Genomic DNA, 26,929 nt, shown 5'->3' on the forward strand with positions numbered 1-26,929 from the left:
TTTAGAAGAAGATCCGGAAGAGGAATCTCTAGTCGAAGATTTTGAAGAATTATGTCTTTCTAGTTTCTATATACTCTTTTCTATCGGGTTAGTGCAGGTATATAGTGTAACTAATTTCAGTTATACTATGTCTCGTTAATCAATTGTATATTTATTTTGTTGGTGGATTTTAGCTTGATCTCCATCATGTTGTTGGTGGCCAAATTGGTGACTATTACAGCTTTCTTTTTAACACCAAGGTTGTTAATTAGTTTTAATTTTGTTCTCAAGTTTTAATCATTTCATTTTTTTGGTTAATTGTCTATTGGAATGCTGCAGATATTTGAAGAGTCTTCAGTTTACGTAAGTGCCATAGCAAACAAGTTGATTGATGTGGTGGACAAGCATTATGCATCAACTCTATTTACAAGTTGCTATTAATTATTATTGTTATCATTAGCATAATATAAAGAGACTAATTACTCAATAAAAATGATGCTAATAAAATTATAGAGACCAAATTGAGAGAGATAAAAACAAATTGAGTACTAAAAATAATAAAAATTATGTCGGTTAAATTTATTTATAATAATAATAAGGGTTAATTGCAAAAGAACTCTCGACCTTTGGCGTTTTTCTCAATTTAATCATGTGTTTTTAATTGTAACAATGTCATGCGTGACATTATCAATTTTGTCAAATCGATACATAAATGAAATTTCCGGTGAAGTTTATTCCACGTGGCTGTCGGCGCTCTGGTAACTTAAACACGTAGAAACGATGCGTTTTAAAGTAAAAGTAGAAATGCTGCATTTTGCCCTATAGAAACGGTGCATTTTTTGTTGCAAAATTTGAAATAAATGGATAAAAAGGTTTAAAAGTGCAAAACCCAATTGCTTAGCAAAAAAGATAGCAACTGCTAGAGGCACACCTTCTGTTTTCCTGTATTGATTTGATAGTAGATCCTTGCTTTCCAATTAAATTAATTACTTGTGAAGACGCAACTAGTAACCTTATTGAAGAAAATGTAGTACCAGCAATAGCTGAACCCGTTGCATCATCCTCACAGCAGATAGACCACTAACACGTTTGAACACTCTTAACACTGCATCCATTGCAGGAGACAGTGCGGCTTCTGGCTCCTCTTTTCCAGATATCAAAACGATGCGATCAGAGATAGAGGGAGGGCCATCAAGGATGCGAATGCGGGCGCGAGTTTCAACGCACATCTTTTTGATGAGTTCTCCTTTACGACCAATAATACTTCCTACTTTGGCCACCGGGACAATTAGCCTGTAGACGTTGTCTCTTGGCCATCCTGGCCACTTTCCCTCTGTTTGGGTTTGCCCTTCACCTCCTTCCTGTTCTGCTGCTATAGACATCTTACTTTGTAATTGTAATTGTAATAACAGCTGCTAACTGCCTTGGCTGGTTCGCTACTGCTGCTGCTGCTGCTGCTACTCTTTGGTCTCTCCTTTACTTTCCTTTTGTTTGATGCACACACATCATAGGGATTTGAGGCATATGAAGCACGATGCATTTGGGAACAAGAATCTTCAATTTAATATGTGAAAAACGCACCGTTTCTATAGGGCAAAATGCAGCATTTCTGCTTTTGCTTTAAAACGCACCGTTTCTACGTGTTTAAGTTACCAGCGCGCCGGCAGCCACGTGGAATAAACTTCACCGGAAATTTCATTTATGTATCGATTTGACAAAATTGATAATGTCAGGCATGACATTGTTACAATTAAAAACACATAATTAAATTGAGAAAAACGCCAAAGGTCGAGAATTCTTTTGCAATTAACCCTAATAATAATGATGAAATTAAAACAATTCACAAATTTGAGTACTGATAATAATAATAATAATAAACTAAGATCTATAATAATAATATGTTTAATATAATTTTTCTTATTAAAAATAATTAAATTAACACTAATTAAATAAATGAATGGATAAAGATTTATATGAATCATATATGGATAAATGTGTTATTTAAGACCCACCCTCTTCGTATTTAATCCACACCCATCTATTTCCCACTTCTAACCTTATGCTTGTCGCACACTAAGTTAATATAACAAGACATCATATAAATCCCATCACAAGAGTTTACGGTAACATGCAAATTATGTTGTATTTCAGTTGCACCTCTAGGAACTAATGCCCCCAGCTCCACACAGTAAGATTGAAAAGGACGATGAACGTAAATTGCAGATAAATAATACAACCACAAGCATTCAGCCATTTAGCCATTCAATAATGTAACCCAATTGGCACTTTGCGCCACCCAACAACAAAATCTAAATACATAGAGAAAAATAAGTTTACCTCAGCAAATTCTATCAGTTAAAAGAAAAAAGAAATTATCCTTCTCAGTATAGATTTAAACTTGTCAAGATGGGCCCTATTTCAATTATAGCTTCAATTATATAATCAATTGGATATAACTCAATTGATTTAAAAATCACAGAGATATGAAGTCTCGAATTCTCGAATTCAAAGTTGAGCACGGTTAACTAATAAAATAAAAAGAATTACCTCAATTGATATCATATGGAAGGACAAGGACATACTTATCCAAACTTGACAAGGCATTTTTGTCGTTTTGAAAGAATTGGTCAGAAATGTTTAGGGAGGATTTTCCTGGTGAGAAGCATATATTACCATAGCAAAGGCCTAATCCATAACCAGTGGCTCACTGCTAAAACTGCAGAGAAGCCCATAAAATCTTCTTGTTACCCAAATGCCGATAAAATGCCCACTCATTGTCTGTTAGTGTTGGCCTTCACTGTGCCACAGACTCTTCTTGTGGCTATCATTTCTTGTCTACAAATTTTGTGGGCCTAGGCGCTCCCACTTCAATTGTTATATAATGATACAACTCACTTCCATTTTAACTTCTCGCGCTCTTCTGGTCAGTTACTCTCTTGCTTTTTTATTTGTTTCTTGTTTATTTTCTTGACTCTTAGTTATGTTCTGATTATTGCTGTTGTTGTCTCATTCTTTCTTTCTTTTTAACCTTGCGGGTTCCTTATGTTTTTGTTTGTAGTTTTGTAGTTTCTGTGTTTTCTTTCAATTTATGTGGATGTCATCTTACTGTATCTTGATTCTTATGTACTTGGGTTTGCTGTGGAGTTTCTAATAAAGGGCTTCTGTTTTCTTTTGAGCAACAGAGAAAGTAGATTGAATTTATGGGAAATATGTGTAATTTTGAAGTGATTCATAATATGCTCTTAGTGTTTTATGATGATATACCTTTTTATAAGTATTTTAGCATATGATTAGATTTTTGGAAATTTATGCACTCTGTATATTGAAGGTAAGTACTATATCAAGGCCAGTGTTTATCAAGAAAAGTATTAAGTTCTTAGATGCTGAAGCCCCTAATCTAAGATGGAAAAACTACATGAAGCTAGTAGAAGGGATTTTGTTCTTGGATTATAGACCTGTATAAGAACGATTGTATTGAATCAAAGATTTTAATCTCATATGTGGGGAAATGATTGAATAGTTTGAGTGACTGGATGAACTTGAGTCATGGGTTTATATGCCAATGATTTTACTCTCTGAAAATGTGGAGGAATTACCTTCTGATGCACATAACTGCTGTAGTTTTGCACCCTATTTTGTTTGTTTTCCAGAGTCAACTTGGGTTGTCCTTTTCCCTATAGATCGTTAATTTGCTAATTTGGACATCATGACGTGGTTTGCCCCATGGCCAAATTAAGTCTTACCAAATGATTTAAGTTCTTGCATATATGTCAAAGGGATGGAAGGTTCTGACTTTCCTAGGTATTACATGGCTGTCTGTCATATACCTTGAATTCGGATAGAATCTGACCATTGCTTTGGAGGGCAGCAGTTAGTATACCTGTTTCTAGGGCCAGCCACTGGACTAAAGAACTGAAAAAGATCGAGAGTATTGCTTTTGTTCATCAGGAACTAACATGTATTATGCAATCTTGTTTATAGTGCACAATCAGAAAATTTCAACATTTTTCTTGGTCATTCAAGTTTCAGGAACATTTGGTTCTTGAACTTGCATTTAAGAGTGTTGGATTACTGGAAGTAAGTAGGATGTAAGCTTTATGGAAAATGAAAACACAGTTTGGATTAAATTCCATTCTTTTTTTTCTCTTTCTATTATTGAGGTATCATTTGATACTTTTAAGTTTTAACCTGATAAGTTCGTGAATCCGGAAAGGAAGGTAGGTGTTGTAAAGGAAGACATTATGTCAGATCAGTCAGATAAAGTAACCTCTTTACTAGAACTGCTACTTCTGCTGTTACTGAATAATTTTTTAATCTGTCATCTTTCCAGCGTAATGTGATTGTTTTGGACAATCTTTGTTTGTGAAAATCATGGGATATTTGGACTTCATCGCTTTTCTTTTATCTTCATGTACCTGAGCATGGATGTAGATTAGAATATTTACAATGAAGGAGTATATGATGCTTTGTTATCATATTCTCCTAAAATGGTAGCGGTTTTACCATTTCACTTATCTTGAAGAATTTCCACCTAAAGTACACACTATAATTGACCCTTAAATAATGTTTGTTCTTCTTAGTTATGCTTGGAGCTGGTATAAGGGAAATGCTTGTTGGTGTCATATTATTCTTATTTTGATCTTCCCCATGGCACTTAGACCGAGCAAGATTTCGAGCAGTGCTTTTGTGAGTCGGAGGACAAGTTCTTCTAGTTTAAAAGGAGTTATATGTTCTTTTGCCAAGTCATTGCCACAAAGTAAGCTACAATCTGTAAATCATGGAATTGAGTTGCGGCAACTGAGCAGTGCACATCTCTTGACGGCGAAATTGGGTTCTGCTGATAATTTGTGGGGAATACATGGACAGCCAGTTAGTTTCACTGTGTCTCGGAGATCATCCACATTGTGCCATTCCACACAAACTCCTGGGACTGAAGAAAAAGAATGTGTTAGACCTTATGGTGATTGTTCTGATACCAGGTCACATTATTTAAGAATTAATTATGCTTTATCGTTTTCAATTGACATGACACATAAGATATCTTGCCATTTTATGGTCAGATTTTTTTCTTTTCAAAATTTCTGCACCCTTTTCATTGTCAATCTTTGAGATGATTGCTCATTTGTGGAAGAGGTGCTCATGCTCCTTGCTATGGATCTGCTGTTCCTTGCATATCCATGTTTCTATCAGTTGAGCACTTCGAGAATAACTTTGAGACTCAAAGTACAAACTTTTCTTTGTCAGTGCACAAATTGGAGAAGAAGATGAGTGCTCGTTCATGCCTGGGACAATTATTCACTCAAATCAGGGCTTAGCTGAAGCTTGTAAATTTGTGTACAATGATGCAAAATATGTAAATGAAAGAGCTCGTAATGACATTATCTTACTTTCACGGTAACATACTTGCTCCATTTTCTGCTGATACTTATCAGTTCACTCATTGCTAACCTTTATTACAGCCTATACATGAAAGAAACATGCTTTGTCAATCTAAAAACAGTTCAGAACTTGAGAAATAGTTTGCAATTGCATGTACATACTGAAGTAGCCTCATATTCTTTGTAAATAACTTAACTACAAGCACCTCTTGTGCTGCTCCCCTTCACCACAACTGAGTATTTTTTGGAATGTTCTATTAGGTTGTGGCTTATAATATTGAAATAAAAGTAGCCTGGCCTTGTTTGCACTTTTGACATTTGATATCCTTGACTATTTGAATATATTTTTTCCACGGAGATCTTAGTTCATGATTTTACATTTCTTTTTCAGTGGAATTATGAGGTTGGATGCCCGTGCACGCAAAGATGTTGCTATTCTTGGGTCAGGGTTTCTGAAACTCGATGGTAAATTTACAACGTTTTTCTACATAAGTTACTTATTTGCATGGCATTGAATACCATATATGTGTTATTGTTGGAATCTAGACACTGAAATAGAATAATTTTTATTTGTGTGTTATGATGCATGTGAAATGGGTCGTTGGTGAAAGCTTTAGTTTTTTTTCTCTCTTGTATTTTGGAGAGTGGGGAGGGGTTCTGTTATAAGAAAGAGAAAGAACTAATTTCCGGAAATATGAAATAGGTACTCAAGAATTAGTCTCAAAAGGGGGGTTTTACTATATGAAATGGGAAAGCAAAATGGAGTTTGACCACTATCATGTACTGCCTAAAGGCCTTAACCATGCCACAATGTCCCTAGTTTCTTTTTTGTTTTTTTCCCATTCTCTTCAATTTTATAATTTCTTTCTGCTTTTTAGCTCGGGCAAGAGAGGATACAGAGAAAATTGACCGCAACATGAAGAAAAAAGCTGAAAGTCTTCAGCATCTTGCTACTGTATGTACATCTGGAAACTTAACATTTTCTAACATGAAGATTAAGTTTTGTAACTTTCCTTTGATTATTGGAGGATTATTTTATCTTCTTGCAGATTCTGAAGGACAGAGCTCAGTCTAGATTGAAAAGTGCTGCTGATAAGCATTGGAGTGATGGAGCTTTAGAGGTACCTTCCTCTTTTTTGCTTCATAGTCTATCGGAATTGCTCTTTTAGTGAATAAGCTATCAGAAGAAAATACCGAGTATGGGGACTAAGCCAAAAGCATTAAGACACATGAGTGGCATGTAATCATTTAATGTGCCATAGAAGTAAGAAGCACTAGCTATAAGGGAGGGAGTTAAAGTGGAGGGAAGAATTATACTTAGTTGGAAAAGGTGGCAAAAATAGCAACTGCACAGTCTCAATGAGTAAAAGGGAAAGGTATCAAATCTTCAGCTGAGACGTGATTTTTCAAGAAGAACATGAGTAAATATGGATTGGATGGAGAAAGAGTGATGGAGAAGAATGCTAGAATAGCTCTGAAAAGATTGAGTAACTGATGGCAAATAAGCAAAGAAATAGCCAGATTTGAATCCAAATTAAGAAAAAAAATTGCTTTATGTATGATGTTTATATCTCTATTTTGTTGCATACATTTGTTTCATGTGTTGTACAGCAATTAAAATGCCTTCTATGTATATAAAAATCAAATATGATATATCTTGATGGAACCTTTGGAATCTTTCTAGGCAGATTTGCGCCGTGCTGACTTCCGTGCCAAGCAACGAGCAATGGAAGATGCCTTAATGGCTTTGGAGGTGATCACATTGCTCTTTTGATTTTAGAAATACCGAGGCAGTGCGTAAACATTGTAGAATAATTATACATCCATTACTTCATATTACCTTCTTTTTTACACTGGGTAGCTTACTGTTATATGTTACTTTGATTTTTTTGTCAACGCCTCTTGGACAAAAACATTATAATTAATTTTATTAAAAAAAAACTCTCCTTTGCAGTTTGTTAAGAATATCCATGATTTGATGGTGAGCAAGACGTACAAATTGTAAGTTCTTTTCACGATGACATGTCACCCTTGTGTTTTTTTTGCTTTTTTATTATTATCTAAATTTTTCCTTGAGTTTTACAAAATGATTCAACCTTTTGTCACTGATTTTCGGGGTTTTATTGGTTGTACCAGCCCTCTGCAAAAGGAAAAAGGTTCTCTATCAACTAATGAAATTCTGGGACGTATAATGCTTGAGAAAAATGGAAGAACTCTGGATTTCTTCCCGGGAGAAGTTTCTACAGATCGCATTACTGCCATTCAGGTCCTTTTTCTAATAGGCGACAGAATATAATTTTCTCATCTAATTCTCTCAGGAATCATAATGTTATTGTTGTTTCATCTGGTAACATGCAGGAAGCTTACTGGAGTATGGCGTCTGCACTCTCTGAAGCTGATGGCATTGACTACACTGATCCAGAAGAGGTTTGTTACTGTGAACTAACCTTAGATATTCAATGTTAAAAGTAATTCTCTCTATATATTTATCAACGATTGTTACACCTATATATACAAGTTATATTTCTAATATAGGAATTCAAATCAAATACTAACTCCTAAGTACATCCCTAATTATTCTCCTATTATATATAGCTGTACACTCCTAATTAATATGAAATAGTTGTAACACTCTCCCCCAAACTGGAGCATAGATATTGATCATGTCCAGCTTGTTACAGAGATGATCAACCTTAACTCCATTCAGGGCCTTTGTAAAGATATCTCCCAATTGTTCTCCTATTTTCACATAACCTGTAGAAACCAATTCCTGTTGAATTTTTTCGCGAATAAAATGACAATCAATCTCAATATGCTTAATTCGTTCATGAAGACTGGATTAGATGTAATTTGAAGTGCAGCTTGGTTGTCACACCATAACTTAGCTGGTACTGAGATCTTAAGACCCACTTCAGTTAGGAGCTGATATATCCACATTATCTCACACAGACTTGGCCATGGCTCTATACTCTGATTCTGCACTTGAACGCGAGACAACATTTTGCTTCTTGCTTTTCCACGAAACCAAATTTCTTCCAACAAACACATAATAGTCTGAAATAGATTTTCGATCTTCTTTGCACCCTACCCAGTCAACATCTGAAGAATATTTAATCGTAACATGACCATGGTTGCTATACAGGATTCCTCGCCTAGATGCTCCTTTCAAGAAATACAAAAGTTGCTCTATAGCTTTCCAGTGATTGACAGTTAGAGAAGACATATACTGACTTACTATGCTGACAGAATAGGCAATATCAGGACAGGTCACAATAACATAGTTTAACTTCCCAACTAATCTTTTGTATCTCTCAGGATCTTCAAACAATACACCATCTTTTGTAAGCTGCAAATTAGGAACCATTGGAGTACAACATGGCTTAGCCTCCAATTTCCCTATCTTGAATACTAAGTCAAGTACATACTTCCTTTAAGATAAGAAAATCCCTTTCTTACTCGTTACTTCAACACCTAAAAAATACTTTAGAGCCCTTAAATCCTTTGTATGAAATTGACCATGAAGAAAGATTTGAATGATGAAATCCCATCGGTATCATTTCTAGTAATGACAATGTCATCAAAATAAACAACCAATAAGATGATACCAGCTGCAAACTGCTTATAAAAAACAGAATGATCCGACTTGCTTTTCTTCATGCCAAACTTCTCAGTAGCTTGACTAAACTTTCTAAACTAGACTCGAGACTTTGTTTTAGTCCATACAAGAATTTATGAAGACGAGAAACTTTCCTATACTCTCCCTGAGCAACAAAGCCAAGTGGTTGCTCCATATAACTTCCTTCTGAAGGTCACCATGAAAAAATGCATTTTTAATGTCTAACTGATGAAGGGGCCAATTATATGTGGCTGCTAGAGAGATGAATAACCTAACAGAAGTAAGTTTAGCAACAGGAGAAAAAGTATCAGAATAATTAACTCTATATGTTTGAGCATATCCCTTAGCAGCAAGTCGAGCCTTTAACCTAGCAATAGTCCCATCTGGATTAACTTTAACTGCAAATACTCATTTACATCCAATAGCCTTTTTACCTGTAGGAAAATTTACCAGGGTCCAAGTATAATTTTCATCTAAAGTATTCATCTCTTCAATCATAGCGTTACACCATCCAGGGTGAGATAGAGCTTCATGAATAGTTTTAGGAATAGAAATCGAATCAAGAGAAGCAATAAAAGAACAAGAGGATGGTGACAAATGATTATGTGACAGAAAATATGATATCGGATAAGTGCATTGAAGTTTACCTTTACGTAGGGCAATAGGAATATCATCATTAGAATTGGAAGCTGGATCGATGACGAAGGAACTCTTGCAGGCAGGAGGACTTAGAACAGGAGCAGGATCAAGAGGTTGTTGACGACGAGAATAAATTTGTGTTATAGGAGGCTTAATCAGAGCGAAGGGAGGAGGATCAATAATAGTATAAATTAGTAAATCATTATCCTCCCCCTAATGGACAAAACCTGAAGATGAGGCAAATGGTGTTTGTTCCAGAAAGGTAACATCAGCTGACACAAGATATTTATTAAGACTAGGACAATAACATCTATAGCCTTTTTGTACACTATAGTACCCAAGAAAGATGCATTTGAAAGATTTGGGATCAAGTTTTGTAACCTGAGGTCGAACATCCCGAACAAAACAAATACAACCAAATATCCTAGGTTCAATAGGAAATAATGACTTGTTAGGAAAGAGAACATGAAAAAGAGTCTTACCTGAAAGAACAAATGAGGACATATGATTAATCAAAAAACAGGCTGTAGAAACTGCATCAGCCAAAACATTTTTAAGGACCTACCTTTGAAACAACAAAGCTTTAGCAGTCTCAAGAAAATGTTTATTTTTTCTTTCAGCAATCTTATTCTGAGATGGTATATTTACATAAGATGTTTGATGAATAATGTCAATATTGAATCATATAACTGTGAAAGCATTCTGATAAGTATCACTTTGCAAAATTTGAACAGACAAATTAAATTGTGTTTTGATCTCAGCACAAAAAGCAGTAAAGAGAGAACAATTCTAAATGATTTTTCATCAAATATAACCATGTCATTTGAGAATAATCATCAACAAAGGTAATAAAATACTTAAATCCTGTTTTAGACATAACTGGACAAGGTCCCCAAACATCCGAATGAACTAACTCAGAAGGAGCACTAGCTCGTTTATTAACTGTAGGACTAAAACTTTGACGATGGTGTTTAGCAAATTGGTAAGACTAACAATCTAATGAAGACAAACTAGAAAACTGAGGACAAAGTATCTTTAATATATGTAATGAGGGATGACCCAACCGACAATGTACTTCAAATGGGTCACAGCTCCAGAACACGCTAAAGATTTTGGTTCTTGTGTCTCAAGAATGTAAAGACCTCCCAATTCATGTCCTTTACCAATAATCTTCTTCGTCATAAGATCCTGAAATAGACAGAAATCAGGAAATAATAAAACAACAGTTAAGAGAACGAGTGAGTTTACTGACAGAGACTAAATTAAAAGTCAAATCAGGTGAATTTAGAATAGATTGCAAAGAAATTGAAGGTGTTGGAATAATTGTGCTAGACCCTATAACACGAGATATAGACCCATCTGCTAAAATAATTTTGTGCTAGGAGTATGTGATTTAAAGGAAGAAAATAGATTAGAGTTACCTGCCATGTGATCTTTGACACCAGAATCAATGACCCATTTGGGAGATGAGGAAACAAGATATGCGTTCATTTTATCTGAATCAGTGATAGTAGTAATAGAAGTAGATGAAGACTTTAGAGATTTCTGCTATTGTGAAAACTTGGCATACTCATCTGCAGATACTAGATAGACTCAAGAGCATCATTAGTAGATGCAACATGTGCTGACTGGTTTGATTAATTTGGCTGATTCTTGCGCTGCAACCTTCTACAATCCTTCTTAACATGTCCTGGCTTATATCAATAATAACAGAAAACACTTTCTGAATCTTGTACTCGAGTATCAGGATTATTAGTCTCCTCCTTTCTTATATGGTTGTCTCCCAGATTCAGAGGTGCGGCTGACAAGAGCACTATTAGATTGAACAGGTGCTAAATTTTTTGTGCGAAGTACTCTACTGAAAGCTTTTTCCAATGAAGATATCTCAGGGCTAGACAGGATTTGAGATTTGGCACCTTCAGACTTGAAAGGAAGACCAACCAAGAAGCTCATAACTGTCATCTTTTCTCTCTGAGCTTGTTGAACTCTCACATCACTACTAAATGGAAGTAACGTATTAAGTTCCTCATGAGTCTTTTTAAAATCCATAAAGTAGTCATCTTTCTGTACGATAAAAGGCGCATACCTCATAAGATCTATTAAATTTATTAAGAACGAAGCTCACATTCTTAATAATTAGATTTATTAAGTTTATGTTCTGTAATTTTAGACATCATAAGAACAAAATCAGACACGACAACTGACTTTTTCTTTTCCATATTAGAAAATCAACCTAATAATAGAATAAAAAATCACAACACAGCCGCAATTTGTTTTGAGAAATCAAACTTGTCTCATACTAGATCCCACATCGAATAGATGCTAATTCAAACAGGTAGAGGAATGTGCCGTGGAAGTTGAGGCGAGCGGATGGACGTAAAAAGGACCAAATTGCAGTGACAGATGCACTCTCACGCACCGTCGCGTGGAGAAGACCTAGAAACTTGTGGCGGCGCGTGTGGCTTATGCGCTTGGACTCAGGTGACCAGAATCTCCAGAAACATCGATCAGAAGGTGGCGCTCCTCTTGGTGTAGGCGGTGAAACAAACTGACCTTTGGTAGACAAGACCAAAAAAACAAACACCCTACTGCTAAACCAAGAAAAATCCTAAATTCCTAAATTGATTTCTGGGGTTAATTTGTGTGCTCTGATACCATGTGAACTAACCTTAGATATTCAATGTGAAAAGTAATTCTCTTTGTATATTCATCAATGATTGTTACACCTGTATATACAAGTTATATCTATAATATAGGAATTCAAATCAAATACTAACTTCTAAGTAAATTCCTAATTATTCTCCTATTATGTATAGCTGTACACTCTTAATTAATATGAAATAGTTGTAACAGTTACTATAATTATGTTCCTAATGTAATTGGCCAATTGATTTCTATGTGTGCTTATTTCATGACTCTTTCTCATTTCTGGAGCAGCTGGAGTTATTAATTACAACCTTAATAGATCTTGACGCAATGGATGGTAAAAGCAGCGTATCCTTATTGGCAGAGTGTTCAAGTTCTCCAGATGTTAATACAAGGTGCCCTACTTGAGAATATAATTTTTCTTTTCAATGAATCTTTCATTATGCTTTCCTAATTTATCTCCTACGTACTTTAACATACAAGTCAGCTAATTATTCAAGAGTTGCTAGTGTACTCGATTCTTAGAAATGGATGACATGGATCTTTGTATCTTGCATATACTCCTTGATAAAGCCACTCTCAGTGCATCATTGCCCATGACTGTTAGTTTCTGCAGTGATTGTCAGTAATATCCCATTGCACTATTCAGCAAGAAGATTTCAGTATGTAATCTTTACCTGCTACAAGTGCTTAAGATTGTATTCAATTATTTGTTTCAGATGAAGCGTCTCATGGCCCCATTGATTGCATAAGAATCTATGAACTCTCTTTCCCAATTGGATGCTGTCGCTTCTATTCTCTGATAGTCTGTCTGTAATCACTTGTGTTACGTTTTTTGAGAATCTATCAGACTTCATTGGATCATAAGTGGCAGCAATCGTAAGGGCTTGTAGTTGCCTATATGAAGGTTACTTGTTAGATTATTATTCATGCTATTGGCAGAATTCTGAAAGGGATGAAAGCCTATAAGAATTCCACACTTATGGTCCTCCTAATACCTGTATCTCTTCCTGCATGCTTTTTTATTTGGCTATGAGTGAGAACTTCTCTTATTTTGTGGTACAGACAAGCATTGGCAAATGCATTAGCAGCAGCCCCGTCCATGTGGACACTTGGAAATGCAGGCATGGGAGCATTGCAGGTAATGCAGTTTTTGAAAACGACTATAGAAACAATAGTTATCATTTCCCTAATATCAGCTACTGACACCAACGATTCTCATTGCAGAGACTGGCAGAAGATAGAAACCCCGTGATTGCTGCTGCAGCATCCAGAACCATCTATGAACTGAAGAAACAGTGGGAAATAGGGGAAGGAGATAGCTGGAGGTTTATGATGAATCAAAAATCTGAAGAGAAAGTGGATGGCCAAGAAGACAACAATGGCGGCGATACAGAATGAGAAGCATTCATACACTTACTTACACTGTAGATATCTATATGTAGGTAATAGGTCTATTAAATTGCAGGTTAACCCAGTGATCATCACCAGAGGCAATTAGTACTGATGTAATGAAGGAGTATCATGTTTTACCTGTCCTTTTAAGTTATATGCAAGTTATGCTCAAGGATTGAAATCTGCTTTGCCAATTCCAGTGGCCACCAAGATGTAGAGATGAAGTTATTGCTGATGTTTATGTCATCAGAGGTTCCAAATTGTAATCGCAAGTGCTAAGCACCCAGCATTTACAAACACCCTACATGCCAGTAGCTTGCAAATTCCAAAATGGATTCCATTTAGGTCCATAATTAGACTTTTTTCTTTTCATCATTCATGGTGATCAACATCTCATGTTTTTATGTGATCCTTCATAATTGTAGGCTCCATACATGTTATTAGATTATGAAGGTAAGGTACCAAAGGTCCATGACTGGACCTAAATTCCTTCAACAAAGAAAATAACAATTGAGGGCCATTATTGCCAATTGTGCAATGCAGCTGTGCTCTATGCTCATCAACTTTTGGCTCAGTGACCCTTTCCCTTAAAAAATTAAGAACTCAATATAATTATGTAATCAAGTTTGGTTAGATTCCTTCATTAACACCCTGTTATTCTCTAAACCAGAAATGAACTTTTCAAAAGCCCACAAAAAAAAAGAAAAAAAAAAGAAAAAGGAAAAGCAAAAGCAGAGATAGGGACCATCATCACTCTTAGGTCACAATCACAGTGCCCTAATTTCATACACTTTCCCTCTCTTTTCTTCAATCACTTTTTTCCTTTCTTCTTTAGCCTTTCCATAATGTCTGCCACTGCTTGACACCTATGTTTCATCATTCCTAGCACCTTTCACTTTTATATTTTCAAAATAGAATCCCAAGTCTCTCCCTTTTTTTTCTTAAATATCTCTTATATTATTTTCTCTTTCTTTTTTGAAAAAAATAAATAATAATAAGTGCATGAACTGATTATGATTCTATAACCACAATCTTATATGTGTATTTGACATTATACCAGAAACTTTTATATAGTTATCCAAATGTAAAACGTATTTATCTTCTCCACAGTCTCGTGCTTCAATTTGCTCAACAATGTAAAGCCTTAGGTTCTCTCTACCTTAGTTCTACCTTACATTCCATTAACTTCCCATTTTCTAAATTTTTGTTCTTTTAATTCATGAGAGACTCAATAGATTATAATCGTGATCATTATTATTTTATATAAAGAGATAATATCTAATGCAGAAGAGAATTTAAATTTAAAATCTTAAAATACTAACTTTTTTTAAAAAAGAAAATTTTGAAATGACTTAAATTTATGATTATCATTAATTTCTATTCATGTTCTTCAGAAATTAGTGGAATAGTGCTCTTTCTTTCTAAATTATTTTTCAAGTTAATACACATATATTTTTAAAATATTTCTAACATGACACAGACACAGTGATGATGTGTAAATTTTATATTTATTATATTTTAATACTAGTTTATATAAATATAATTAATATATTAATAAACTAACCTAATTAAATGATAATTTTAGTCTAAGAACTAACATATTAATTATAATTTCAACATTAACTTAGATATATAATTAATATATTAAATAATAATATTCAACAAAATATCAAAAAATCTAAAATATTGAATTTGATTATAATATTATTAATTATTACTCTTTACTAAGTTTTTACAATATATAATGTCCAATTTATATAATATAATTTTTAAACATAAAAAATGCGGTTTGAATTAAAAAAATTAAATTTAAATAATAATAACAGCCCAAACAATTACTGGTTGGGGTTCTCATAATTTGTTGTTAAGTCCTTTTCTCTTGTGTTAGAATTTCTACTCTCAATTGTCAGTCTTATCCATAAAATATCTCACAATCCATTAGATCACTTTTTATGAAGAAAATTTCCCAACCTTAGCATATTGTAGACAAAATTTTCTTTTGACCAACTTTAGCCTTACAAAAACAAATGGTTTTTTCTTTGAAATAAAGTAAACATAATATAAGGGTTCAAATCAAACAATCATGAACAAAAGAAAAAGAAAAGGAAAAGGAAAAGATAAATTTGGCAAAAAAGTAAGTTCTTCTTTTCTTTCTAGTTAGAGGTTAATGTCAACATAATATGTTTGAGATTCTATGACTACAAGAAAAATTGCCAATTATGTTTAATATTTTTTATGTATGATATGTTTCTAACAATAATTTTATTCTCAATTATGTCAATTAACTATTTTCACAATCTAGCATGTCATTTTGTTTCTTCAAATGATTTTTAATTCAAATTTATGAGAGGGTTATTTTATATATATTTTACAAATTTGGTTGTGATCCTCAACTAGGAAAATAAAAAGATAGCTAATTTTATTGTAAAAAGAATCATGCAAATTCCTGTTAATTAGGTAGTATGTCAATTGTCTATTATCCTTTTTTTTTACCTTTGATTTTTTTGGTAGGGATAACAAAAGGAAATTTAAAAAAATAAATAAGATATTAAATTTAGTATTAAAGAGACAACAAACAAAGCTAATAACTAAAATTAAAAACTAGTCAGGAAAGATTAGATGCTAATCAGAGAGAGCGTCTGTATTAACAGTGGCGCTGCAGGTGGGCCCACCCATGGAAGATATGGCCCACCAATACACTCTTGTTGCGAAAGGCGGTGGGCCATCTCTTGCGCGTGTTGTAGCCCAAATCAATTCAAGTGGGACCCAAGAATGCCTAAATTGGCCGTGTTTGGTTGAAATGATTACCTTATTCTCTGGCCTGCTACCCGCTAAAAAGAAGACAAATTTGATCACCTTTTTTTACTAGATATTTGGTGTATAATCCCAAAATTGCAGTTATATAGGATATAATTATAGTAGTTCATTAATTTATTTTGTTAATTTCTTTTATTTGAGATATATTGTTATCATTAGATATTGTGTATATTCTTATTATAAAATCTATTTTAGTTAATGTTATTCCTATAATAAAAGGACTCAATCTTCAATAAGCTTAATAATTTCACAAAATTATATTATATTACAATTTGATATTTTGAATTTTAATATTTATACTAAATTATTACTTTTTTATTTTAATTTATTAAGAGTCCAATGAATCAGAAGCTATATAAAAGAAAAAAATTATTTTTTTATATACACCATAAAAGAAAACAATTCAGAAAATTTGTACCAACTTATCGAGTTATATATTATTAGGAAATAAAAAGTTTACTTTCATTTACAACAAAGTAGCAAAAATATAGATGGGAATAAAGAGTAACCGATAAGTTAAAAATTCATGGTTTGCGAGAGAATAAAGAAAAAGAATCCATAGATTAACAAAAGTTGTAACTGCATGAGCTTAGTAAACATCAGCCTGAGTAGAAGTATTACCTTACATTTGGTATTGTTATAATCAATTACTGTTTAATGCAAGTGTCTCTCCTTTCTTTACAGCAACAAAAGTATTTGTTTCTTTGTCAGAACATCACAAGCATTCCCCCATTGCCTCTCTCTCTCTATCTGTTTCTTTGTTCTTCTCTTCTCTGCCTCTTTGTAAATAAACAAAAAAGAATACAATGGCTGGCAACAAGTTTGCAACAATGCTACAGAGAAACACCCACAAACTTACTGTAATTCTAGTCTATGCAGTTCTTGAATGGATCTTGATTATTTTGCTTCTCCTCAACTCTTTCTTTGCTTACCTTATAACCAAATTTGCCAACTACTTTGGCCTTAAGCCACCTTGTCTTTGGTGTTCAAGGGTTGATCATGTCTTGGAGCCTGGAAACAGCAACACCAACAACTCTTATAGAGATCTTGTATGTGAGACTCATGCTACTGAGATTTCCAAGCTTGGTTACTGCTCGAATCATCGACGATTGGCTGAAACTCAGAATATGTGCAATGATTGCTTGGCCTCTCGGCCAAATGATCATAACGATTATGAGTCTGTTGGAATGACAAGAAGGATTGCTTTCATTTCTTGGGTTAGCTGCAGGGATACACTTGAAAATGGTGACAAGATGGTCAAGTGTTCTTGCTGCAAAGAGAGCTTGGACAGCAATCTTTACCCTCCTTGTTTGTTATTCAAGCCTTCTTGGAAAACTTTGAAGTATACCCAGAAAGGAAATTTGATTATAGAAGCAATAGATGATGATAACAATGGAAGTGACCAGTGTAAACTACTAGACAAAGCTGATAATTTGGAATATTACAATGCAGATGGTAGCGAGAATGGAAAAAATGATGGAGAAGAACTTCACATGCTTTCTGATATTGGAAGTTTTGGCCTCAAGGATTCAATAGAGGAAGAGTGTTCAGGGTCTGAATCGAACTTGCAGGGCGATGAGAAGGAAGGTAATGTTGATCAGAAAGCCGATAGACCTTCCATTACAGAACAAGACTGTTATGGTTTGAATCTCGTTCATCGATCTTTTGATGAAGATATCATCCAGCATTATCTTGCTGAAGATAATTCTCTTAAAATCATAAACCTTCAGTTTCCAAGGGATCTTGAATGTGAATTTAATCGACTGATCCCTGTTGAATTAATTGATTCTTCAACGTTCGCGAATCATGGACCATCCATTTGCCAAGAAGAAGATCTAGGAAAGTTGGATGATCATCAAGATGAAGCTTCTGATATTTCTTTGCAGATAGAAACACAAGGTAACGTGTTTGAAAATGAAGAAAATACAAGTTATGTAGAGGTTGAAAACATCCAGATAAATGTGGATGATGGTGCGAAATCTTCAGTTTTAAATCTGAAGGAAATGGGAAAGGATCTTGTTAGCCACGCATGTGAAATTTCTCTGCAAACTGCTCAACCTCTATCTACTGCTGTCGACAATGTTGAACTAGCAGACAAGAATGGAACAGATGGTGTTGAAGGTATCAAAGTTCTCAGCTTCTGATTCTTCTTTCCTCGTTTTTATTTCATGAACATTCTTTAATTACCTAACTGATCTTCTTGTATTATTTAACTAAAAAAAGCAGCTCTTGAAGAAGAAAATAATGACTTCAAATTGTTGGTTGATCCATCCAACTCCAAGGCCACCATAGAACTGTCTAATCATGCAACCAATCAACCTCAAGAACAAGATTCACCTCCTGCAGTGCAAAGTCTGCGAGAAAATAACTCTACCACAAATGGAAATGATGCCGAAAATCCAAGTGCACCCGATACATACTTGGTTCATGATGAACTCGGTAAGCTGCATTCATATCCTTATTTATTCTAAGAATCAACATTTCTCAATTTTATATACGAAGTATATAGAAGAAAGAACAACATTTAATGCAAGTTTTCATTTACTAGGTCCAAACTATAAAGAAAGAACTTTCATGGAAGCAAAAATGTTTTCAGCTGATAAGAACCAAGAAGCAATAAACCAACAGTCGTCTGCACATTCAGAATCTAACGAAGTAGAGGAAGAAAAATTCCCTGAGACGCCAACTTCTGTTGATTGTTTTAACTACTTGCACAAGAAATTATTTGAGAAAAGAGAACCTGGGACAGAAGAGTCCTTGGACGGAAGTGTGGTAAGCGAGACGGATGGTGGAGATCCACTTCTAAGTGTTGAAAAGCTGAAAACAGCTCTTAAAGCCGAAAGAAAAGCTTTAAATGCTTTATATTCAGAACTGGAGGAAGAGAGAAGTGCTTCTGCAATAGCTGCAAATCAGACTATGGCTATGATAAATAGGCTCCAAGAAGAGAAGGCAGCAATGCAAATGGAAGCATTGCAATACCAAAGGATGATGGAAGAACAATCTGAATATGATCAAGAAGCTTTACAACTTCTTAATGAGCTCATGTTGAAGAGAGAAAGAGAGAAGCAAGAGCTTGAAAAAGAGTTGGAAGTATACCGTAAGAAAGTTTTGAATTATGAAGCCAAAGAGAAAATAATAATGTTGAGAAAAAGCAAAGATGGAAGTGTAAGGAGTAGAAACTCTTCTGCTACTTGCAGCAATTCAGAGGACATTGATGAATTATCTATTGATCTTAATCGCGAAGCAAGAGATGAAGATGGTAGCATTTATGGAAACCAAGACAGCATTAACATTAATACTCCTGGTGATGAAGCTATAAATTTGGAGGAAATAGCACTAGATTGTGTGAAGCAAATAAGTTCCCTTGACGACTCATTGGCTGAATTTGAGGAAGAGAGGCTATCTATTCTAGATCAACTCAAGGCACTGGAAGAAAGGCTAATTGCTTTGAATGACAAGGAACTGATCAACGACAGAAACTCGGTCGGGAGTTCCTCAAAATATAGTGAAAGGGGGTTTGACGAAAGCTACGAATTGAGCACTCCAGAGGAAAATGGTATTTCACATGGGTTATCAAAGGGTAAACATTGCACTGAGAGGAAAACGATGGGTTCCATGGCAAAGAGCCTTCTTCCTCTTTTGGATGCTGCTGATAATGAAACTGAAGAAGGGTTGATATTTGAGGAAAATGCAGCATCTGAGTTTGTTGAAATGGAAAACTCTTCAGTTTCCAATTTTGAATTAGACAGCAAGAAATTAGCCCTTGAAGAGGAAGTGGATCACGTTTATGAACGGCTACAAGCTCTTGAAGCAGATAGGGAGTTCCTAAAGCATTGTATGAGTTCAATAAATAAGGGAGATAAAGGGATGGATCTTCTCCAAGAGATATTGCAACATCTGCGGGATCTTCGGGCAGTGGAACTGCGGGTGAGGAACTTGAATGATGATCCTCTGGGATAAAGTTACACTTAAAACAACCAAGGCACAAAAGATGAGAGGTAACATTCTGTTCCTATGTCACAATACGAGTATCAGAATATCTTAAGGTTCTGAATACTGATATCTATTGTTTGCATTGATGATCCAGATACCTTTCTCATGATTGAGCAGGAGAACTTCAGATTAAAATGCAGGCCAAAGAATTTGCGGAACTTTATGTTTTCTGCAAAAATCCGGAAATCCCTGAAGGAGTGGGAATTCCTGGATTATTTTGTTTGAATTTCTGGATCATATGCAGACTAAAATACTGAAGTCTGCATCAAGTTCTAAATCATCTCTTTTGGGTTTACTACAGGAGAAGTGTAAAGCCCAAATTTTTGCAGTATCTCCTCCAAGCAGCCTTTTCCAGGCAAAGGGGAAAGACAGAGGAGTGCATAACTCCACCTGGTTTGAGTGTGTAGCTTAGAATTAAACTCAGTTTCGTTCAAACTTTTTCTTCTTATTTTGTTTTCCAGAGGGGAAAGGAAGGGGAAGGGAGAGGAGAAGAAGGGATAACTCTTCCTTCTCTTGGTTTTCGCATTGCCAATATCATATGGTTGCAGTAATGTGTCAATATTTGTGAGCATCAAAATTCTCTGTTTGCATTTACACTGTTAAAAGAATTGTGAATTCAATAGCTTCCTATACTTGATAGCAGAAGTTAAAAACATGTTCTGCATCTTGCAGTGAAGAGTAGAAATGCTCCGGTCACTAACTCCTAGCATCATTCTACTGTCTACAAATATCAGCTTTAAAATGATTGAATGTTCTTGTGCAATGCACAGAAAACATCTTACTCCCTTTATTGAACTGCATTATCTCAATAGCTAATTGATAATAATTATAAAAATTTGATAAGAACACAGAACTGTTATTAGAGAGAGAGATCTACAAAATAATGCACTGGAAAACTGTAAATCATGATATTTCATTAAAAAACTGTTATTTAGAATCCTATCATATAATCGAACTCTAACAAAGCCTTGTGTAGACTGAAAGCTCCTATAAGAGAAAAATATTAATCAAATAAAGCTCAAATGACCTCTATAATCCTTATTTGAGGGATAATAAAACTACTCAACTGAAAACTCAAACAACATAGAGTGTTTGTACTTCTCTCCAGGATGGACAACAATGGAAGGAAAATTTTGTTGGTTTATGGAATTTGGAAAGCCCTGAGTCTCAAAGCATAATCCTGAATGCTTGTCATAGACAGCCCCGCCTTTTCCAGAAACACCATTCACATAATTTGCAGTGTAAAACTGCATTCCAGGAGCATTTGTCCACAAGTTCAACACTCTAGAGCTAGAAGGGTCCTTCACCTTAGCTGCATGTTTTAAGCCTTCTTTCTCTTCTTCGCTATCAAGGATATAGTTATGGTCATATCCTAAACCCTCAACTTTACTTATTGAGCTTCCAACTTTCTTTTCTGAAGTGAAATCAAAAACTGTGCCTTTAACTGGCAAGAATTCTCCTGTGGGAATTGAGTTCTGGTCCACAGGCGTTATTTGGGATCCCCATATCTGAACCAAATGTTCAAGCACATTCCCAGAGTTGTGACCTGCTAAATTCCAGTAGGTGTGCTGTGCTAAGTTAACTGGAGTAGACTTACTTTTAGGTACTGCTTCCAGGTCCAACCTCATTGATTTGCTTGAAGTTAGTGTATACTTAGCAGTTACAGTAACATCTCCAGGATATCCTGGTTTCAGAGCAATTCAAACATGAATATCTTTTCAATTGCAATGTTAAGACAATCCAGAGAATCAGAAACTCACCTTCCTCCCCATCATGACTTTCATATTTGAAGGTAATTGATGGTTGTTCACCACTTTTATGTTCCACAACATCCCACACCACTTTGTCAAATCCCTTAATACCACCTGGGGAGCAGTCAAAGTAGCTAATAATAATGCTGAAGCACTATCCATAACTAAAAATTTTACAAGAAAAATTCAAGATGACAGCTTCAGCAAGCACAACACTGAATTTGATTGTAGATGCAGAACTACAAAGCTGGGACAGACCAATTTCTTGTACTATAATATTATTGAGAAAAGAATGGAAAAGGAAAAGCCTAAACCAATTTTTTTTTTCCTGACACAGTAAAGAGCAAAAACTAAGAAGAATTCAAACTTGATACTCCATCTCTTTTCCCTTATCAGTCATTACCTATAAAATGATGGATAGAGAATAAGATAAAGCTGCATATGCTTTTGATTTCTCTGCATCAGATTACATAAATTCTTAACACAGAAGCCTTGAAGAAAAGCAGTAATGGATGGTAATCAAGAACTTATGTGATTATATAATACTGGTAATAAAAGTTCAGCCTCCATTTGAACTTCATAGAGATAGTGGAACTCGTGAATTTAGAGAAGATAGCAAAAGGTTAATAATTTTGAGATTCTATAAATCACAAAATGACTTGAGATCAGAGTGGTAGTTCACTGTCTTATCTTATAAATTAATTTGAAAGATGGACAAGAAGGAATGCCAAAAGTTGCATGATTTCAATTCTTCTTTTCTTGTTGCTAGGTTGAAGGCACTTGGAAACAATGGGAAAAGAACTCGCAGGAAATATTTCCAAATTCAATATAAATAACAAGCTTAAATGAGATTCATATGCCTAAATATTAAATTGATTCATTGATCTATGAAATGACTGAGAAGTGAAATTTAACCATTACCGTGAAGACTGTTTGGCCCATTGTTTATAGCCAAAGAGTATTCCACCCCATTCAGGCTGAACTTCCCCTCCTTGATTCTATTTGCAACCCGCCCCACAATGCAACCGAAATAAGGTGCATTCCCTTTCTGCTTAGAGAAAAATTAATAAATTCATTAGGGGAGAAAAGGAAAAATACATTTACAAATCTTTATTAGACATAGTACAGCAAATTTCAGCTTCATCTTTAAAGTTGCAAGCAGCAGAAATCTCTGAAATTTCTGTTGCAGGTGCTGTTGAGAAAAAGCAACATATTGAATATATAAATATGTAGTAGTCATAAATATAAAAACACTAAAACAACAAAGATTTAACAATGGCATGTAGAGGGTTATTTTGACTCCTCAAATGATTCAATCCTTTACAAGAAATCAATACCTAACTTTTCTCCTCCACTGATTATATTTGAGGTCTTGACATTGTCAATGAAAAAGATGAAAAGAAATTCAGACTGTCAGTTGGATTCCTTATATTTTGCCAGCTAATATTAGTTTACCTATTTCATGGATTCATGGCTGTTTCATATTTGATGCATCTTACATCTGATCTAGCTAGTTGAACCACAAGTACAGTTATGCTTTCTGTGCATCTATGCTATGCTTGGCTTTAGCCACATTTATTTTTCAGGGTATCCTTTCATTGTTATGCAATAGCTAAAGAATCATTCACATAGAAACAAAAAGGAAAATGAGTGAATAATATAATAATTACATTACATCTATAAAAAGTAGGACTCTGTCAGATGGTACCAAAAGAAAAGGCAAATAATTACGCCATGAATGAGTATAAAAGAGGAACTGGACAATTAAGAAGGATTAAGATTAGAATCATTACATAATATGTAAACAACATACACGAAAAAAAAAAAAAAAAAAAAGACATTGATCAGGTTCACTCACCATATATGCTTCAACTGAATCAAACCCAAGAACAATATCATCAAGCTTCCCTGTAAATCAATCCATAAAAGAACAAACAAACAAACATCATTAGTATGATCATCTATAACAGATTAAAAAGAAAGAAAAGCTTACCTTGCTTGTCAGGAACAAAGAGGGAAGTAATGGTGGCACCATAGTTGGTAAGACGAACACTAATAGTCCCATTGTTGAGTTCAAAAAGCTGTTCACTCATGATTATTTCTGTTTGGGTTATGAGGTATTATGGGAGAATTCAGTCAGACTACTGGTCAAGAAGAAGAAGACTTTGTTTCAGAGAGAAGCCTGTTTTTATATATAAAGATCAGAGGAGATTATGTTTGTTAGTTGCGAGGAGTCAGAGGAGTCCGAGTACTATGATTCCCAGATTTGGATAAAGATTTTATTTATGCAACGGAATACCACCCCGAGATTTACTATAACCGGTGGTTTATTTAATATAAAACCAAATTTATAAATATAATTTTTAATATTTAATATTTATCTATCATATTTTTAAAATAATAATAATTAGATATTCTTAATTTTTAATATTTTAAAATTTTTTTAATATATACTAATATAAAATTATTCTAAAAATATATATTAGTAAATTTTGATATTATATAAATTAATATTATTAGTAATAATATAGTTTATTATCTTTTAAATTAAAAATTATTATATATTTAAAATTTATTAGCAAATATAATATCTAAAATATAGGAAATATAATATTTAAAATATTATTTTTGAAATTATAATATATTAAAATATAATAAACTATAATATTTTATTGGATAATTATTATCTAATTAAGAAACTAATTTATTATTAATATAATATTTCTTTGAATTGAAATTAATATTTAATTAAAATTTTAGTTTATTAATTAATAAATTAATAGAAAAATTTATAAAATTACACGTAAGCTTAAATCACATGTATAAAAAATAAATATATATATCAAAATAAAAATTCTATATGTCAAGAAAAAGACACATGTCAAAAATTTTAGATTTCAGAAATTAATAGATTAATATTTAGATTAAAATTATTATTATTCATTTATCCATGCATTCGCATTATTATTATTATTTTAATTATAAAAATTAAATTTATAGATATAATTTCTAATCATAAAAATAATATATTAATAGAAAAATTATAAAATTACATATAAACTTAAATTTCATATTTAAAAATACAAATTCTATGTCTCAAAAATTAAGCACACATCCGAAAAAAATTTAAATTTCAAAAATTAATATTATTATTATTATTATTATTATTATTAGTTATTTATTTGTGGTGCGACCGTTATTGTTATTATGATTATAAAATTAAATTGATGAATATAATTTAATAAAAAATATAATAATTTTAATTTAATTTAAATTAAATACATTTTTAAGTTTTTAAATTTTTATATTTTATTAATATAATAATATAAAAATTATTTTAAAAATATTTATTAATTAATTTTAATACTATAGAAATCAATACTATCAATAAAATTGATATTATTATATTTTAAAATTAAAAATCTATTATATAATTATAATCGAAATTTATTAGTGTGTATAAAAATATTTTAAAGTAAATTTTGTAAAAATTATTCATAAAATTATAAATTTTATAATATTATTAAATATTTAAAAATTCTTTAAAAGTAATTTTTCTATAAAAAGTTTTTAGAAATTTTAATTAAATAGATCATTTTTGGTCAAATTTTAAAATCCTAAAATTATTTATATTATTTCTTGAAAGTATTTTAGCCGCTTCCTATAAGTGTCCTGACTATGTTTATTTTATCGCGGTAAAAGATGAAAATAATAAATATTCTTAAACATGCATACACATCTCAAGTATGTATTTATGCCAGATAAGTGTCTAAAGTTTCTAATCTCATTCTTTTTTCACGCAAAAAAATCTTAAAATATTATTGTAAATTTTATTTTTATAGTTTTATTTTAAAAAAAAATTCTTCTTTTCAGTTTTTCAAAAAAAAAAAAAAAAGAGAAACTGAAAATTATGTCTCATTTTCTAAGTTTTTTTACAGTATTATCGTTATTCTAGTCAATTGTAACTATAACTCTGAAGATTGACAAATGATGATAAAATTAGTTCATTGCTAAAATTATTGTGCTAATTTTAAATGTCTTTTATATAATAACACTTTAAAATCTTTATTATGCTTATTTTTTTGGTAAATTATTACTCTTAATTATTTATAGGTATTCACAATGTTAAGCATGGATAGATTATAATAATTTTGCATATATAAGAAAAATGAAAACCATCACTACTTTAGTTATAAAATAGTATTTAAAGTTAAAATTATTAAATACAAATATTTATCAATACATGGACAAAAGATCAAGGATATATTAACATGAAAAGTACAAAAATTTGTTGATACAAGAGATTTATATATTTTCTGGTGATTTATTACTAGCAATTTGTGTCCAGATGAAATAGTATTGAAAATTAAATCTCAATCAAGGTTTAATTGCTATAAAATCGGTCTTATTGGATAGATAACGAAATATAAAATTGTCTAGTCTTATTAAATCATTTAAAATTCATCGGAATTGACTATTTTTTCTTTTTAATTTTTCACTTTGAACTCTATAAAAGTTGACATAGCTTATCTTGGATAAAAATAAGTTGGTAGGGAATAAAATGATAGTAGAATCACAGCCAATTAACACCAAATGAATAAATTACAACTATTTAATTACTGGTGTCAGTGAATTTGGATGCAAATTGTTTATATTTTAATTCTCATCATTAAAAAAATTACAGAACCTCTTGTACTAAAAAGGTTAAATCACAT

The 26,929-nt window shown here is 33.0% G+C and overlaps 3 protein-coding genes across 5 annotated transcripts; 2 read left to right on the plus strand and 1 right to left on the minus strand.

Annotated features, from left to right (window-relative positions):
• Positions 1–2,746: 2,746 nt before the first annotated feature.
• On the plus strand, positions 2,747–14,028 carry LOC8268106 (senescence-associated protein AAF, chlorolplastic). 2 transcript variants are annotated; one of them, XM_048373971.1, is made up of 13 exons: positions 2,747–2,902; positions 4,560–4,958; positions 5,224–5,373; positions 5,749–5,822; positions 6,236–6,312; positions 6,407–6,478; positions 7,042–7,110; positions 7,312–7,358; positions 7,494–7,623; positions 7,716–7,784; positions 12,550–12,653; positions 13,324–13,399; positions 13,486–14,028. In XM_048373971.1, the coding sequence occupies exons 2-13, from the start codon at positions 4,627–4,629 to the stop codon at positions 13,657–13,659; spliced, it is 1,374 nt and encodes a 457-aa protein (XP_048229928.1). In that variant the 5' UTR covers positions 2,747–2,902; positions 4,560–4,626; the 3' UTR covers positions 13,660–14,028. The 2 variants fall into 2 exon arrangements, with proteins under 2 accessions (XP_048229928.1, XP_002531181.2); XM_002531135.4 differs by lacking the exon at positions 2,747–2,902 and having other exon boundaries at positions 2,935–4,958.
• A 3,018-nt stretch (positions 14,029–17,046) lies between these two features.
• On the plus strand, positions 17,047–21,163 carry LOC8268105 (myosin-binding protein 3). 2 transcript variants are annotated; one of them, XM_002531134.4, is made up of 4 exons: positions 17,047–18,591; positions 18,694–18,909; positions 19,019–20,468; positions 20,558–21,163. In XM_002531134.4, the coding sequence occupies exons 1-3, from the start codon at positions 17,277–17,279 to the stop codon at positions 20,428–20,430; spliced, it is 2,943 nt and encodes a 980-aa protein (XP_002531180.2). In that variant the 5' UTR covers positions 17,047–17,276; the 3' UTR covers positions 20,431–20,468; positions 20,558–21,163. The 2 variants fall into 2 exon arrangements, with proteins under 2 accessions (XP_002531180.2, XP_015582099.1); XM_015726613.3 differs by having other exon boundaries at positions 17,049–18,591; positions 18,697–18,909.
• Positions 21,164–21,349: 186 nt separating this feature from the next.
• On the minus strand, positions 21,350–24,505 carry LOC8268117 (galactose mutarotase). Its single transcript, XM_002531131.4, has 5 exons — positions 24,208–24,505; positions 24,073–24,122; positions 23,136–23,262; positions 22,224–22,328; positions 21,350–22,147 (listed from the first exon to the last, which is right to left on the minus strand). The coding sequence occupies exons 1-5, from the start codon at positions 24,305–24,307 to the stop codon at positions 21,522–21,524; spliced, it is 1,008 nt and encodes a 335-aa protein (XP_002531177.1). The 5' UTR covers positions 24,308–24,505; the 3' UTR covers positions 21,350–21,521.
• Positions 24,506–26,929: the final 2,424 nt, after the last annotated feature.

Source organism: Ricinus communis, chromosome 5 (assembly GCF_019578655.1).
Source record: "Ricinus communis isolate WT05 ecotype wild-type chromosome 5, ASM1957865v1, whole genome shotgun sequence".
NCBI classification, from domain to species: domain Eukaryota; kingdom Viridiplantae; phylum Streptophyta; class Magnoliopsida; order Malpighiales; family Euphorbiaceae; genus Ricinus; species Ricinus communis.